The sequence below is a fragment of the Salvelinus alpinus genome, chromosome 4 (genome assembly GCF_045679555.1).
Source record: "Salvelinus alpinus chromosome 4, SLU_Salpinus.1, whole genome shotgun sequence".
Classification (NCBI taxonomy): domain Eukaryota; kingdom Metazoa; phylum Chordata; class Actinopteri; order Salmoniformes; family Salmonidae; genus Salvelinus; species Salvelinus alpinus.
Window position 1 is genome coordinate 60,821,262 of NC_092089.1, and position 18,001 is coordinate 60,839,262.

The 18,001-nt window shown below is 42.7% G+C and overlaps 1 protein-coding gene across 1 annotated transcript in view; it reads left to right on the forward strand.

Moving 5' to 3' along the window:
- Positions 1-18,001, forward strand: part of LOC139574054 (X-linked interleukin-1 receptor accessory protein-like 2) — a 325,366-nt gene that overhangs the window by 18,344 nt on the left and 289,021 nt on the right. Inside the window, exon 2 of the mRNA XM_071398191.1 lies at positions 16,402-16,504. Within this exon, the coding sequence (XP_071254292.1) occupies positions 16,423-16,504 (82 nt within the window). The 5' untranslated portion in view covers positions 16,402-16,422. The remainder of the gene's footprint in view (positions 1-16,401; positions 16,505-18,001) is intronic.

The window sequence follows — 18,001 nt, forward strand, 5'->3', positions numbered from 1 at the left end:
TTATTTGAGCTGAAGCGAGAGTAAATACACTGACTTCAGAATTAAGTGTTGCTTATTCACATCTCATATGTTCCCTGACAACAATATTTTATCTTGAAAGGTTAATAAATACATGCTGTGTTAATTTTGGCATGTTTACCTGCCTACGTACCGTAGATTGCAAGCCCATAATAAGTCAATAGGGCTAACTGGCTAGCTACTACTGTTAGCTAGCTAGCCAGATAGGCACAAATATTTGTTAGCTAGCTACTTATGAAAAATTTACATCTACCTTGGATAACATTCGTTTTAGGTCATTTTTGCCATTTTTAACTAGCTGGCTAGCTAGATTATTACGATTCACATATCTAGCTGATAATTATGAAGTAAACGTTTGCTTTGTGTATATCTTGTTTCGTCTATTGTTGCCATTGTCCTAGCTGGAAGAAGGTTCAGTGAATGGGGATGTGCAGCGGAGGTAATACAGTACTTCTCGAATGTAATGTTTCATGCATTGTCTACACTCTCGTCCTCACAAAACGTCCTCAAGATAACGTCGTCGGAGAATGCACTTGGAGCATGAGAGTGTGGAGCACGGTAGTATAGATATTGAGAAACACCCATAGTCTCTGACCTAAAGTATTGGTAGGACAGATAACCTATCTCATTAAGTTATACAAGTAACAAAAAAATGCTACTCACAGTTTGCTGCACACACAAAATAAATATTAGACAGCAAGGCTTGATCCAGGAGGGGATTCTCTGCTGTTACCGAACAAAGGTTGATTTTGGAAGAAGCTAACCACTTAGCTAGATAGCTAACTAGGTAATACATTAGCAAACCAAATGCACAACTGCAGAGCATTGAGCACATTTTAGATAGTTAACTTAATAGTTATGATATCTAACTGGCAAACATTTAATTGTCAATTCCATACTTTAGCTAGATCACCTGGTGCATGCTGCACAACAGTGAGTCACTCATAATGCTCTGGTCTCTCATTGTTGTGTGCTTGTAAAACAACACCACGTGACTGGGGACTACCGGTAAGCTTCATAATGAAAAATGATGTTACAGGTGAAGTGAAGAACGCAATCATCATCTCCTAACGTATTGCACAAATTCACTGCAGATATTTACTTAACCTTTCACTGCTACCAAACCCGGATCCGGGAGCACCCCCCACAGTAAAAAAGCTGACTAGCATAGCCTAGCATAGCGTCACAAGTAAATACAAGCATCTAAATATCATTAAATCACAAGTCCAAGACACCAGATGAAAGATACAGATCTTGTGAATCCAGCCATCATTTCTGATTTTTAAAATGTTTTACAGGGAAGACACAATATGTAAATATATTAGCTAACCACGTTAGCAAAAGACACCACTTTTTTTACTCCACCAGTTTTTTACTCCATCAGTAGCTATCACTAATTCGACTAAATAAAGATATATATATAGCCACTAACCAAGAAACAACTTCATAAGATGACAGTCTGATAACATATTTATGGTATAGCATATGTTTTTTTAGAAAAATGTGCATTTTTCAGGTATAAATCACAGTTTACCATTGCAGCCACTATCACAAAACTCACCCAAAGCGACTAGAATAACTACAGAGAGCAACGTGTATTACCTAATTACTCATCTTAAAACATTTCTGAAAAATACACAGCGTACAGCAAATGAAAGCCCAACATCTTGTGAATCCAGACAATATTTCAGATTTTCTAAGTGTTTTACAGCGAAAACACAATATATCGTTATATTAGCATACCACATGAGCTAACATCACCCCAGCATTGATTCAAGGCAAAAAGCGCGATAACGTTATCACCACCAAAATATATTAATTTTTTCACTAACCTTCTCAGAATTCTTCAGATGACAGTCCTGTAACATCATATTACACAATGCATATAGAGTTTGTTCGAAAATGTGCATATTTAGCATCACAAATCGTGGTTATGCTATGTAATCAGTCAAAACATGGCATGCATTCTGGCCGTCGCCATCTTGGAAGGGCACCTAGGTTTACGATTTTATCGATTAGATTGACAAAAAAAATACAGGTTGGACAGCTAATGAAAGATGCATTGGTTATTAAGTATCTACAAGGAATCAAATGTACAAAAAACTTGTTTCTATGGTATTGACGGTATTGAAAAACCATCCCGTGGTTATTTCCAAATACCCCGGTATACGCCCAAGCCTACTTCAACCAATGCACTCCATCTGGCCACATCTACCTGGACTGTCCTCGCACATCCCGACAGGGTGGCGGATTGGCTCTGATTTACAGGACTGACTGCACTGTGAAGTCTACTCCAGTACCAGCTGTCTTATCTTTTGAATTCATGGCTTTCAAGATCACTGGCTCTGTATCAGTACTGGCTGTGCTGATTTATAGACCTCCTAAGCTCAACTCTGACGTTCTTGCTGAACTATCTGAGCTACTAACACCACTGAGTCCCTTGTTTCCATGCTATACTAGTGCTTGGTGATTTCAATATACATGTCGACTCCCCTGACTGCATTCTCTCTACTGGCCTGGCTGATGTCCTTGACAACTTTGTACTCCAACAGCACATGGACTTTGCTCCCCACAACAAAGGTGTGGAAGGCAATGTGTCACGGCTGTCCGACCAATAAGTCATCACTTCAACATAGCTATTCCTCTACCCACTCGGCCCAAGAAACAAATAATAATAAACACTGCCCATCTTCCTAAATTCATCTCCTACCTGCCAGTTACTGACTCTGTGGCTCAATACAACACTGCCTTGGCCTCCGTACTGGATCAAGTTGCTCCTTTGAAAACCCACCTGGTGTCTTTCTCCAAATCTTCTCCCTGGTACACTGAGGAGCTACGCTCTCTCAAAGCAACTGGCTGTCATCGACAATGACAGTATAAGAAAACTGGGCTAACTGTACAGTACATGTGCAGATGTATCAGCAACATCAGAAAGAATATATACAGGCCATAAATGCAGCTCGGATATGCTACTACTCCCAACTGATCAGCAACGGGTGCTGAGCAAACTCCTCCAACCTGTGAACAAATATGCTACCTCAGCCTCCCCAGAACATTGCAATCAATACCTGTGCTTCTTCCAAAGCAAAATTGAAAACATCAGTAACACTATCCTGTCCTCTCCAGCCCCAGTAGTTGAGTTAGCCAGTCCTACGCTCCCTGCGTCAAGGTTCATCACCTTCACCACAGTCACTGCAGCTGCTGTAACCAAGCTGGTTTAGACCTTGAGGCCCACCACTTGCTCACTTGACCCTATTTGTACCTCCTTTGTCAAGACATGCTTGCTTGCTCTGGTGCCTTTTTTCGTAGAAATCCTTAACAAGTCCCTCATCACTGGATGTGTCCCTCCTCAGCTCAAACTGGCCACAGTCACACCAGATCATAAAAAGCCTGGATCTGACCCTGACAACCTCCAGAACTACAGGCCTATCTCCAACCTCAAAATCAAATCAAATTGTATTTGTCACATACGCAGAATACAACAGGTGTAGACCTTACAGTGAAATGCTTACGTACAAGCCCTTAACCAACTATGCAGTTTTAAGAAAATACCCCAAAAAGAGTAAGAGATAAGAATAACAAGTAATTAAAGAGCAGCAGTAAATAACAATAGCAGGGCTATATACAGGGGTACCGGTACAGAGTCAATGTGTCAATGTCAATGTGCTGGGGCACCGTTGTCGGGGTAATTGAGGTAATTATGTACATGTAGGTAGAGTTATTAAAGTGGCTATGCATAGATAATAACAGAGAGTAGCAGCAGCATGGGGCGGTGGCAATGCAAATAGTCTGGGTAGCCATTTGATTAGCTGTTCAGGACTCTTATGGCTTGGGGCTAGAAGCTGTTTAGAAGCCTCTTGGACCTAGACTTGGCGCTCCAGTACTGCTTGTCATCCGGTAGCAGAGAGAACAGTCTATGACTGACTAGGGTGGCTGGAGTCTTTGACAATTTTTAGGGCCTTCCTCTGACACCGTACAGAGTCCTGGATGGCAGGAAGCTTGGCCCCAGTGATGTACTGGGCCGTACGCACTACCCTCTGTAGTGCCTTGCAGTTGGAGGCCGAGCAGTTGCCATACCAGGCAGTGATGCAACCCTGTAGTCCAAAATCATCTCCTTTGTCTTGATCACGTTGAGGGAGAGGTTGTTGTCCTTGCACCACACGGTCAGGTCTCTGACCTCCTCCCTATAGGCTGTCTCATTGTTGTCGGTAATCAGGCCTACCACTGTTGTGTCATCAGCAAACTTAATGATGGTGTTGGAGTCGTGCCTGGCCGTGCAGTCATGAGTGAACAGGATTACAGGAGGGGACTGAGCACGCACCACTGAGGGGCCCCCGTGTTGAGGATCGGTGTGGCGGATGCGTTGTTACCTGTTACCTACCCTTACCACCTGAGGGTGGCCCGTCAGGAAGTCCAGGATCCAGTTGCAGAGGGAGGTATTTAGTCCCAGGGTCTATAGCTTAGTGATGAGCTTTGAGGGCACTATGGTTTTGAATGCTGAGCTGTAGTCAATGAATAGCATTCTCACATAGGTGTTCCTTTTGTCCAGGTGGGAAAGGGCAGTGTGGAGTGCAATAGAGATTGCATCATCTGTATATCTGTTGGTGTGGTATGCAAATTGGAGTGGGTCTAGGGTTTTTGGCATAATAGTGTTGATGTGAGACATGACCAGCCTTTCAAAGCATTTCCTGGCTACAGACGTGAGTGCTACAGATCAGTAGTAATTTAGGCAGGTTACCTTGGTGTTCTTGGGCACAGGGACTATGGTGGTCTGCTTGAAACATGTTGGAATTACAGACAGGGAGAGGTTGAAAATGTCAGTGAAGACACTTGCCAGTTGGTCAGCGCATGCTCGTAGTACATGTCCTGGTGATCCGTCTGGCTCAGCGGCCTTGTGAATGTTGACCTGTTTAAAGGTCTTTCTCACATCGGCTGTGGAGAGCGTGATCACACAGTTTTCTGGATCAGCTGATGCTCTCATGCATGTTTCAGTGTTACTTGCCTCAATGCGAGCATAGAAGTTATTTAGCTCGTCTGGTAGGCTCGTGTCACTGGGCAGCTCTCGGCTGTGCTTCCCTTTTTAGTCTGTAATAGTTTGCAAGCCATGCCACATTCAACAAGCATCGGAGCCAGTGTAGTACGATTTGATCTTATTCCTGCATTTATGCTTTGCCTGATGGTTTGTCGGAGGACATAGCGAGATTTCTTATAAGCTTCCGGGTTAGAGTCCCACTCCTTGAAAGCGGCAGCGCTACCCTTTAGCACAGTGCGAATGTTGCCTGTAATCCATGGCTTCTGGTTGGGGTATGTACGTACAGTCACTGTGGGGATGACATCCTCGATGCACTTATTGATAAAGCCAGTGACTGATGTGGTGTACTCCTCAATGCCATCGGAAGAATCCCGGAACATATTCCAGTCTGTGCTAGCAAAACAGTCCTGTAGTTTAGCATCTGCTTCATCTGACCACTTTTTTATAGACTGAGTCACTGGTGCTTCCTGCTTTAATTTTTGCTTGTAAGCAGTAATCAAGTGAATAGAGTTACGGTCAGATTTGCCAAATGGAGGGTAATGGAGAGCTTTGTACACGTCTATGTGTGTGGAGTAAAGGGTGTCTAGAATTTTTTAACATGCTGATAGAAATTTGGTAAAACGGATTTAAGTTTCCCTGCATTGAAGTCCCCAGCCACTAGGAGCGCCGCCTCTGGATGAGCGTTTTCCTGTTTGCTTATGGCGGAATACAGCTCATTGAGTGCGGTTTTAGTGCCAGCCTCTGTCTGTGGTGGTATATAGACAGCTACGAGAAATACAGATGAAAAATCTCTAGGTAGATAGTGTGGTCTATGGCTTATCATGAGATACTCTACCTCAGGCAGACAAAACCTTGAGACTTCCTTAGATATCGTGCACCAGCTGTTGTTTACATAAATGCATAGGCACCCGCTCCGTGTCTTACCAGAGGCTGCTGTTCTGTCCTGCCGATAGAGTGTATAACCCGCCTTCTGTATGTTCTTAATGTCGTCGTTCAGCCATGACTCGGTGAAACATAAGATATTAGAGTTTTTGATGTCCCGTTGGTAGGATATGCGTGCTTTCAGTTCGTCCCATTTATTTTCCAGCTATTGAACGTTAGCTTGCAGAACGCAATGCAAGTGCAGATTAGCCAGTCGTCGCCTGATCTTCACAAGGCATCCCGATCTCTTTCTGCGAAACCTACGTTTCCTTTTCCAGTGAATCACAGGTATCTGGTTCTGGTTTGGCGTCCGTAGTATATCCCTCACAACCGACTCATTGAAGAAGAAATCCTCGTCCAACTTGAGGTGAGTAATCCCAGTTCTGATGTCCAGAAGCTCTTTTCGGTCATAAGAGACGGTAGCAGCAACATTATGTACAAAACAAGTTACGAACAACGCGAAAATAAAATGGCATGGTTGTTTAAGAGCCGATAAGACGGCAGCCCTACCTGCCCTTCCTGAGCAAGCTCCTCAGATGTTCTGTTTCTAACCAACTCCAAAACCATCTGGCCACTCACAACATAGTCAAGCCCTTACACACTGGTTTCAAAGTTAGACACATGAATGCCGACTCTCGGCTGCCAGCATCCTCATACTGCTGGACCCCAGTGCAGCATTCGACATGGTCAGCCACGCCATCCTGCTGGACTGCTCCTGAAGAAGCTCCTGGGCCTGTCACACTGCCCTTGACTGTTTCAAGTCCTCTCTTACTGATCGCTACCAGTTTGTAGCCATCGGTCCTAGTAGGTCAGACACAGTTGTGGTCCGACAGGTGGTCCCTCAAGGCTTGGTTCTCTGGCCACTACTGTTTTGTTTGTATTGTACATGCTGCCACTGGGAAACATCTTGAGGAAACACAGACGGAGCTTTCACTTTTATGCAGATGGCACTCAGCTGGTTGTCTCCACAAACACTGACACTGCCAATGCCACTGCGCTCCTGGTCAGCAGCCTGCAGGACATCAAGTTGTGGATGCAGTTGAGTTTCCTGCAACTGCAAAAAGACAGAGGTCAACCTGAATTGCAGTCCCACCATCAAAAACAACATCAGCAGCTACAGTCTCAATATTGATGGTGTCAAGGTCCTCCCATCCAATGAGGTTCGCAACCTGGGTGTGATATTTGACCAATCAGTTTGAGGCCCACATCAAGAGTGACGAAATTCTCATTTTTCCATCTACGAAACATTGCCATATTACGACCTATGCTATCAAAACCTGCAGTTGAGCGACTCATCCATGCCTTTATTTCATCCCGACTGGAGTATTGGAACGCCCTGTTTGTTGGCGTATCTGCCAATCGCCTAAACAGGCCATAACTGTGCTACACGTCTACACACTCACACCTCCCCCCATGAGCACATCACCCCAGTGCTCTCCACTGGCTCCCTAATGCAGACGATTCGACGACAAAATCCTGGATCACACCTACCAAGCTATCCACAACTCTGTACCCGACTACCTGTCTGACGTCATTCTATGCTCCTGCCCCACACACACCCTTAGCTCCTCCAGGTCTGTCTCCCTTCAGCAGGGCTTTCAGTTGTGGAACGCACTTCTAGACACTATTAGGGCTGCAGAGTCTATGTCCTCGTTTAACGTACAGCTCAAGACCGTGCTGTTCAGAAAAGCTTTCGAGGACCTCTGCTAATTCTGTTCTCATGTCCTCTGGATCTGATGACACCCTTATAGCTTTGTTTATTGTCTGTATTCTTTGTTCTGTGTTTTGGATTGTTTTTATTATTATTATTACTTATTATTATTATTTTGTTGTGCCTTGGGTGTGAGAAATTAAATTAAATGAATTATTATTATTATGAAAAACACAGAAAAGTTTAGGTGGTTGTGCACATGTTTATTTTCAGCATACTATTATTTTGCTGCACTTTTGTTATTTCCAGGCATGCTCCACTGAGTGTACAAAACATTAAGAACACCTGCTCTTTCCATGACATAGACTGACCAGGTGAATCCAGGTGCAAACTATGATTCCTTTTGATGTCACTTGTTAAATCCACTTGAGACAATTGAGACATGAATTGTGTAAGTGTGTCATTCAGAGGGTGAAGGTGCAAGACTTCGGTGCCTTTGAATGGCGCACCGGTTTTTGTCAAGAACTGCAACGCTGCTGGGTTTTTCACGCTCAACAGTTTCCTGTGTGAATCAAGAATGGTCCACCACCCAAAGGACATCCAGCCAACTTGACACAACTGTGGGAAGCATTAGAGTCAACATGGTCCAGCATCCCTGTGGAATGCTTTCAACACATTGTAGAGTCCATGCCCCAACAAATTGAGGCTGTTCTGAGGGCAAACTCAGAATTAGGAAGTTGATCTTAATGTTTTGTTCACTCAGTGTATAACTGGTGATAGTAAAGTCTGTGAATGTCTTCAGACAGTATTCTGTTTGATAATTCAATTGTCCTCTGACAGCACTTGATTTTGGATAATGTGCTTGATTTGAATGTCTAATAACATTAAATTGAGTTGAGAACATTAAAAAAATTGTTTATTGTTTCCCGAATGCAATTGAACTAAATAGTATTTCATTGTGTAATGTTTGTTCAGGGATGTGATTTGGTTAGGATTAAATCGGTATTCGGCCATGATTACGTCAAGTTTAGATGGCTGTCTAGACTAACTACCAATCAAAAAATTGACATGGCTGATTTTCAGCTAATTGAGTGAATGACATAACAAGATAAAAACTGTTGATGCACAACCAAACTTCAAAATTGCACCTGGTGTATTCTACTATTCTTACTCTCAATACTCCTAGTTCCTAAAAAATATATACAGTTGAAGTCGGAAGTTTACATACACCTCATCCAAATACATTTAAACCCAGTTTTTCACAATTCCTGACATTTAATCCTAGTAAAAATTCCCTGTTTTAGGTCAGTTAGGATCACCACTTTATTTTAAGAATGTGAAATGTCAGAATAATAGAGAGAATTATTTATTTCAGCTTTTATATCTTTCATCACATTCCCAGTGGGTCATACGTTGACATACACTCAATTAGTATTTGGTAGCATTGCCTTTAAATTGTTTACCTTGGGAAAAACGTTTCAGGTAGCCTTCCACAAGCTTCCCACAATAAATTGGGTGAATTGTGGCCCATTCCTCCTGACAGAGCTGGTGTAACTGAGTCAGGTTTGTAGGCCTCCTTGCTCGCACACACTTTTTCAGTTCTGCCCACAAATTTTCTATAGGATTGAGGTCAGGACTTTCTGATGGCCACTCCAATACCTTGACTTTGTTGTCCTTAAGCCATTTTGCCACAACTTTGGGAGTATGCTTGGGGTCATTGTCCATTCGGAAGAACCATTTGCAACCAAGCTTTAACTTCCTGACTGGTGTCTTGAGATGTTCATTCAATATATCCACATCATTTTCCAACCTCATGATGCCATCTATTTTGTGAAGTGCACCAGTTCCTCCTGCAGCAAAGCACCCCCACAACATGATGCTGCCACCCTTGTACTTCACGGCTGACCTGTACTTCACGGCTGGGATGGTGTTCTTCAGCTTGCAAGCATCTTCCTTTTTCCTCCAAACATAACGATGGACATTTCTGGCCAAACAGTTCTGTTTTTGTTTCATCAGACCAGAGGACATTTCTCCAAAAAGTACGATCTTTTTCCCCATGTGCAGTTGCAAACCGTAGTCTGGCTTTTTTATGGTGGTTTTGGAGAAGCAGCTTTTTCCTTGCTGAGAGGCCTTTCAGGTTATGTCAATATAGGACTCGTTTTACTGTGGATGTAGATACTTTTGTACCTGTTTCCTCCAGCATCTTCACAAGGTCCTTTGCTGTTGTTCTGGGATTGATTTGCACTTTTGGCACCAAAGTATGTTCATCTCTCGGAGACAGAACACGTCTCCTTCCTGAGCGGTATGACGGCTGCGTGGTCCAATGGTGTTTATGCTTGCGTACTATTGTTTGTACAGATGAACATGGTACATTCAGGCGTTTGGAAATTGCTCCCAAGGATGAACCAGACTTGTGGAGGTCTACAATTTCTTTTGATTTTCCCATGATGTCAAGCAAAGAAGCACTGAGTTTGAAGGTAGGCCTTGAAATACATCCACAGGTGCACCTCCAGTTGACTCAAATTATGACAATTAGCCTATCAGAAGCTTCCATGACATATTTTTCTGGAATTTTCCAAGCTGTTTAAAGGCACAGTCAACTTAGTCTATGTAAACTTCTGACCCACTGGAATTGTGATACAGTGAATTATAAGTGAAATAATCTGTTTTTAAACAATTGTTGGAAAAATTACTTGTGTCATGCACGAAGTAGATGTCCTAACCGACTTGCCAAAACTCTAGTTTGTTAACAAGAAATTTGTGGTGTGGTTGAAAAATGAGTTTTAATGACTCCAACCTAAGTGTATGTAAACATCCGACTTCAACTGTATATATATATATATATATATACAGTGCATTCGGAATGTATTCAGACCCCTTGACTTTTTCCACATTTATCACTTTACAGCCTTATTCTAAAATCGATTAAGTCGTTTTTTTCCCTCATCAATCTACACACAATATCCCTTAATGACAAAGCAAAAACTGTTTATTTTTGCAAATGTATTAAAAATAAGTATTCAGACCCTTTATTCAGTATTTTATAGAAGCACCTTTGGCAGCAATTACAGCCTCGAATCCTCTTGGGTATGACGCTACAAGCCTGGCACACCTGTATTTGGGGAGTTTCTCCCATTCTTCTCTGCAGATCCAATTTTCAGGTCTCTCCAGAGATGTTAGATCGGGTTCAAGTCTGGGCTCTGGCTGAGCCACTCAAGGACATTCAGAGACAGAGTCCCGAAGCCACTCCTGCATTGTCTTGGCTGTGTGCTAAGGGTCGCCCCAGTCTGAGGTCCTGAGCGCTCTGGAGCAGGTTTTCATCAATGATCTCTCTGTACTTTGCTCTGTTCATCTTTCCCTCAATCCTGTCTAGTCTCCCAGAAAAACATCCCCACAGCATTATGCTCCACCACCATGCTTCACCGTATGGATGGTTAAGTGACTTTTGGCAAACTCCAAGTGGGCTGCCTTGTGCCTTTTACTGACTGCTGCAGAGATGGTTGTTCTTCTGGAAGGTTCTCCCATCTCCTCAGAGGAACTCTGGAGCTCTGTCGGAGTGACCATCGGGTTCTTGGTCACCTTCCTGACCAAGGCCCTTCTCCCCCGATTGCTCAGTTGGGCCAGATGGCCAGCTCTAGGAAGAGTCTTGATGGTTCCAAACGTCTTCCATTTAAGAATTAGGGAAGCCAGTGTGTTCCTGGGGACTTTCAATGCTGCAGAATTGTTTTGGTACAATTCGCTAGATCTGTGCCTCGACAAAATCTGTACCTCGGAGCTCTACGGACAATGCCTTCGACCTAATGGCTTGGTTTTTGCTCTGACATGCACTGTCAACTGTGGGACCTTATATAGACAGGTGTGTGCCTTTCCAAATCATGTCCAATCAATTGAATTTACGACAGGTGGACTCCATTCAAGTTGAAGAAACATCTCAAGGATGATCAATGGAAACAGGATGCACCAGAGCTCAATTTAGAGTCGTAAAACAAAGGGTCTGAATTCTTATGGAAATAAATTAATATTTTGCTCAAAAATGTTAAAACCTTATTTTGCTTTGCCATTATGGGGTATTGTGTGTAGATTGATGAGAATTGTTGTTCTTGTTGTAAGAATAAGGCTGTAAAGTATCAAAATGTGGAAAAAGTCAGAGGGTCTGAATACTTTCCGAATGCACTGAATATATATTGTTTGGTTCTGAAAATATGAAATATACTTATTCATGTCACTGAGGGCGAGAGGGGAATGTATAATGTTTACATTCTGTCCAGATATGTTATTTTTAGCCATCAGGGATCCTATGGGAGGAGAATAGACATAGTGTGGTACGAGTCAATATGACAGCCATGACTTGGGGAGGAGTGAGCACTTTGAGGCAGAGGTCAGGTTAGATGAAGTGAGGAAGAACGTATATCACTAATCTTCTGGATAGTAACAGAGGTTACCCAACAGGACAATGACCCAACACACGTCCAGGCTGTGCAAGGGCTATTTGACCAAGAAGGAGAGTGATGGTGCTGCATCAGATGACCTGGTCTCCACAATTACCCGACCTCAACCCAATTGAGATGGTTTGGGATGACTTGGACCGCACAGTGAAGGAAAAGCAGCCATATATTTTGATTTGTTTAACACTTTTTTGGTTACTACATGATTCCATATGAGAGGTGTGTCCAAACTTTTGACTGGTACTGTATATGGAGGGATGTGTTACTCAACTTAACAATTAGTAAGTGATTTATTTTCCCTCTAATCAATCCTTGACAGGCCAGGTCAGTAGCGGGACTTTGGCTTGGTTGAGTCCTGTCAGATGGAGTAGGCTGCTCTGCTGATGGCCTGCCGGCTGTACTGTGACTGTATTCTTGAGGAACATGGCTGGCTTTTCCGTCTCCAGGGCTAGGGCTGTCTGAAGCACACAGCAGCTCCTCTTGGTCTGAGTGGAGCGTGGAGGAGCCAGATGGTGGTACAGTCTGACCGCTGGTACATTTCTCCTATGCCAGGCTGCTAGTCATGGGAGGCGGTGGCCTACACCATTGGCTTTTCGGAGTGTGCTGGTTGAAGAACTTGTTGTCCACAGAAAATGGGCGGAGCTATGCCGGTCTAATGCCTGGCTGCTTGGGCCAGTGGCACCACCATCACCGTCACGCTGCCAGCTAATCTCCCAGGCCACGGCAGAGGTGTGGACTCACTGAGCTTTAGAATGGAGTTAATCTGCATGTTACACCCCAATTTAGAATTCACAAATGCCTGGATTCATGGGGGATCTCTTTTGTGGTAAATGCCACTTTGGGAATTGTTACCTATCTTATAGAGGACTCCAAAAGATAATTCACTTTGAGAACCTTTAAGAAGCCATATAGTCATAGAAATGCTTTGGGATAGGAGCGACTGCTCACATTTCAATGAACTGAAGAGAAAACCGTCTCTCTTGCACTAGTGAGTATTCCTCTAAAAGGATGACTGTATTTTAGACTGCAGGAGGCACTCAAGCTTAGGTTTACCTGGGGATTTGGTCATGTTTGAAGTTTTAGAGGTTCTTCAATTTGGTTTGTGAGAGAAAGGTCTACGGAAAAACTTGATGTTTCTGTGTGCAGACTGCAGACCACAATCCTCTCCATTCCGAGAGATAAGACACGGAGATCAGTACAATTAGAGATCACATGAGACTTTAATACCAGGGGTCAGTGGGATACTACAGCATGTGTCTTCATGGGACAGTTTTAGAAAGTGGGAATGCTTAAATATTTGATAGCCAGTTACCTGGAAAGAGGACCTAATGGCCCCCAGTCTATACACCATGTACACTGTTTGGGCTAGAAATAGCATCTTGTTGTTGTATTTGGTCTCATGGTTCTGTGAGTAGATGATCTGTGTTGTGGTGTTTAAAGGGCCCCATTTACATTTTTGAGCTGACGGTAGGGGGCATGTAGTATCATAGGTCAGGCCTTGTCCTGGCACCTGAACAGTCCCTTTATCTCTAGGGATGCTGTTTGCATTCAGGAAGGCGATCCCTGACACTCGTTATAGTCACTGGATGCGCTGGCCATTTTTGCTTTGATGTAAACTCATATCCTGCACAGTAAAAGCGAGGCACCAAATCTGCCGTGGCAGGGGTTCAACTTTATAATTACAATGGAACTATGTTTTTGTCCCTCACAGCAGGTGAAATAAATTGAAAACAAACTCTGGCCCAGAGGTGACTGTGAAACTACAGTGGAACTTTCCAATGACTGATTCAGCTCTTTTGGAGGAAAGCATGACTGGTTTTGCTAACATTTTACTTTTCAAATTGTTATGTCATAATTTTATACGTTCATACTGCTAGCATCCTTTTGTTGTGAATCAATCTACACATTGAAACAGTGATGGGAATGTAAGGCTATACACACATTATATCCAGCCAGGCAGGATCTAACCTATTTCATAGTGGATAAACGTAGGAGTCTTGGGAGACAGAAAATAGTAGAAAAGAAAAGACAGTGAGCGAGACAAAAGGCACATGTCCTGCAGCAGGAATAGTCCACTGGGCTGTGAAATTATGCATGTTGAGATCATAAGCTCCTCTGCATGAGAGAGCAACTTTCCCTCCTAAAATCTTTAGGTATGCATTTAAAGTCAGAGTGAGGCAAGCACATCCTTCAAATGATGCCCCTGACCATCTCTCTCCCCTCTCTTTAAAAGGCTCAAAGAAAAAAGAAAAAAAAGCTATATGTAGGCTAACGCTTGTTGTTCCTCACTCTCTCTGGTTTAATGTAACTGCTACAGGCCTCTTCCTCCTCCCAGAGCAAGACAAGGAAATACTGTTTCTTATTCCAGATGCATGCTGTACTGATGGGAGGGTGAAGGGACTCACAGGACTAACTGAACACAATAGGACTATGGAACAGAGAGGGGAAATGGGTTGGCCTCAATACACTAGTAAGAACCATAGGTGCAGTAGTAATCATTAACCATCTGTGTATTAGATATTTTATGTAGATTTGAGGAGGATATGGATTTAGTTGTTTGGATGCAGGCACTGGAGTGTGGAAAATGTTGTCACAATTGTGTGAACGTGCGGGTGCGGGCATGCATGTGCTTGAACCATGCATGTGTGTGCCACAGGAGGTTGGTGGCACATTCATTAGGGAGGACTGGCTCGTGGTAATGGCTGGAATGGAATTAGTGGAATGGTATCAAATACATCAAACGCATGTGTTTGATGCCATTCCATAAACTCCGTTCCAGCCATTATTATGAGCCGTCCTCCCCTCAGCAGCCTCCACTGGTGTGTGCGGTGTGTGTGAATGTGTTCATTTGTGCCTCTGTCAGAGAGAGCATGTGTGTGATCTGGATTTTGCACTCACATTCAGAAGTTTATTTTAGCTCTGCTAACTTTTCCGTGCAACAGTAAAGGTTTGTTTTTCACCACCACTCAATGTTTGAGATGGTATGGATTATTTGGAGAGAGAAGAATGCAGTATGTTTGAAGAAAAGTGCAGTCAGTGGTAATCTTTTAACAAAGAATTGCCTTCGGTAGCAGAAAATAAATACGCATAAAGAAAGACATTTCTGCAGATAGAGAATGTTTTTGGAGAGATATTTGTTCCTATTTGTGACAGCCCACAAATACAGATTTTTCCGATTCCCCTATTATTTCTGAAAACTATTTAAATGTGTTTCTTCTTCCTCCCTGTCCAGCTGTGGGCAATGCTGTCATATAGTGTAGTGGGAGAAAACTGTTGAATTACATTTCTTGTCAGAGATCCCTAATTCATTTGGCTGAATAGAAATAGTATTTTACATAGACTAACACCATGCATGGCATACACCATATTTATGTGCCCTGATGGTTACTGATGACACAATGAACAATGAATTCACTATATATTTCAAGAACAATAACATGTTTGAGAGACATGTCTATTCCTTGTCATCAAAACAGTAGGGTATTACTGCCCTTGGCTTTGATACCCTGAACAACAATGTGACTGTGCACTGTTGGTGTGTGTGTTGTCTAGACGAGAGCTTGGGAACAGATGTAATTCAGTATCACTATTGGCAGCTCAGCTGGCCCTTTTAAGGGAGTGTGGATGAGAGCACTCTGTGGGATGATGTACTGAGAGCTCCTAACCCCAGTCAATGGACAGCCAGTGAGGAACGATCTGGAAATCTATAGGGGCCATAAACCCTAGCTTTCTATTAATTTGGATTATGTAGCAACACATCAGGTGGTGGTAATCCCTGTCTTCTACTCCTCTATCTATTCTATCATTTCTCTAGCCATCACTCTAAACAGATCAATGTGCATTGTGCACGACCCAACACTAGTCTTACTTGAGTCTCAGAGAAGGAGGGCTGGAAAGGATAGAAGTGAAGCTAGTTTGAAAACGGCTGTTTATTTCGTTTTATTTGTTTGCTTTTTTTGAAATACTGATGTTGGTAATAATGCGACTCTTAAACCAGCTTCAGATGTACCCCTTTGCCACCGAAGCTGTGCTTCCTTTATTTGGCATAAATCAAATACCAACACAAGTATTACAGCTGTGTGTTTTCAGTCTGTGAACTTTGAAAATGGGGTGTATGGCATGGGTCGATAGTTTCTTACTTTTGTTATATTTACTTGGTAGTGTTCTGTCTGAAGGATAAATTAATGAACAGATCGCTCTGTCTTGGAAATGGAAGGAAATGACAAATCCCCTTGCTTGATATCACCCAATATGTTTTGATGGAGGGAGTGAGCAGAGATGTCGGCCCAGTCGTAAGACTTGATATCCAAACTCCATTCTTCTTTGTGTTCCAGCTGCCACCAAAAGTGTGAAAGATGAAGCCCTCAGCCTTCATGTTCCTCCTTATCAGCTCAGCCGCCTGCATCAATCTCAAATACATCTCCAAGAGGAACTCGGGTAAGTCCACAAGTCTCCATTTTAATCATGCCCAATCTATAAGCAACCAAAAGTTTGATTCATTTGACTTTTCTTTTATCACATTCCTCTCATTGAAAGGAAATTAATTTCCTCATATCTATTCATCGACGCACTGTTGTGTTTTCACAATAAATGTCCAGGGCTTGATTTGTGAGTGTTAGGAATCAGTTTAATATTCTGTGCGGTGGTATTTTGTTAGATGTCTGCTCCACCTCTGTGGTACATGTGTTGAATGTTTGGGGCCACCAGATATCCAGTTTGAGCAGTATATTTTCTTTCCTTCTTATAGTGATTGAGTGCTTTTGATGATATCTTTGTGCCACAGTGATGTCTTGTTTGGTCCTTCACTCATTTCTCCACAGAGGGAGTTGAGTTAATGTAAAAACTCTGTCATTTCAGGCTTTCCACAGGCCCAACTAATTTAGTTCCTGCTTTGGAGACTCATCATTGAATGTCTGTTTGCGTGTGGGTGAGGGTGTGTGGTGAGCAATTATGTTACCAGTGCCAAACGGGCTTTTATGTGGGCGGCAAAAACATAGAGGCAATCTTGTCTGTCAGTTTCTCACCCAGTGCGAGATTTAATTGTTTGGCATTTTCTCTCCTTGCAGTACCAGATGATCAGAGACGGACACTACATGTTATTTTGTTTCCCTGCTAATATTTGATGTAACACCTCCCTGTGTGAGAGGAATTGCACAAACAGAGTGATAATTGTCTGCAGACAGAAACAGCTTTGATTCAATCAATGGTTTATTTTATTTTGAAGATGCTTGAACTTTTGTGGACATTTAGTCCACAGAAACAATGAAGCTGAAATTGCTTTTTGTACAAATCAGTCAAGCAATTTAAATGATGTTAGTATAATTAATAGTTTTGTGATATGATCCAAGTCAAGTTGTTTAGTGTTGCCAAAGGCTATTGGGGAAAACCGTAATATTGTCCCTTTCCATGGCAGAAAAATACAGTACATCCAATGAGAAGCAGACTATGAATAATATAGGACAGCTTGGCTTTATTTTTAGATCGTTTTAGGACCGATATAAGCATGATGTTACGGAGGTTGTGTTGGGGTTGAAAACTAAATGATGCAGCTACAGTGAAGCTTAACTTACTTCAGATGTAGGCCTGCAGCAAATTTAGGCGAATGCCTTAAAAACGTAATATAGCTAGACTTGCTACATGATCAACAACAAAAAGAAAAACACAAACTGTTACTAGACATGGGCAACATTTGTTTGCTTATAAAGTTATTCTGCCTTTGTGCCTTCATGTGATATTATCCATGAACAGAACAACAACATGCAGCTTGTCATGATCCATGTCATAAAATAGCAATGGAAACAGGACCCTGGAATACTTTACATAGGGGCGACAGGTAGCCTAGTGGTTAGAGCGTTGGGCCAGTAACTGAAAGGTTGCTAGATCGAATCCCCGAGCTGACAAGGTAGAAATCTGTCATTCTACCCCTGAACAAGG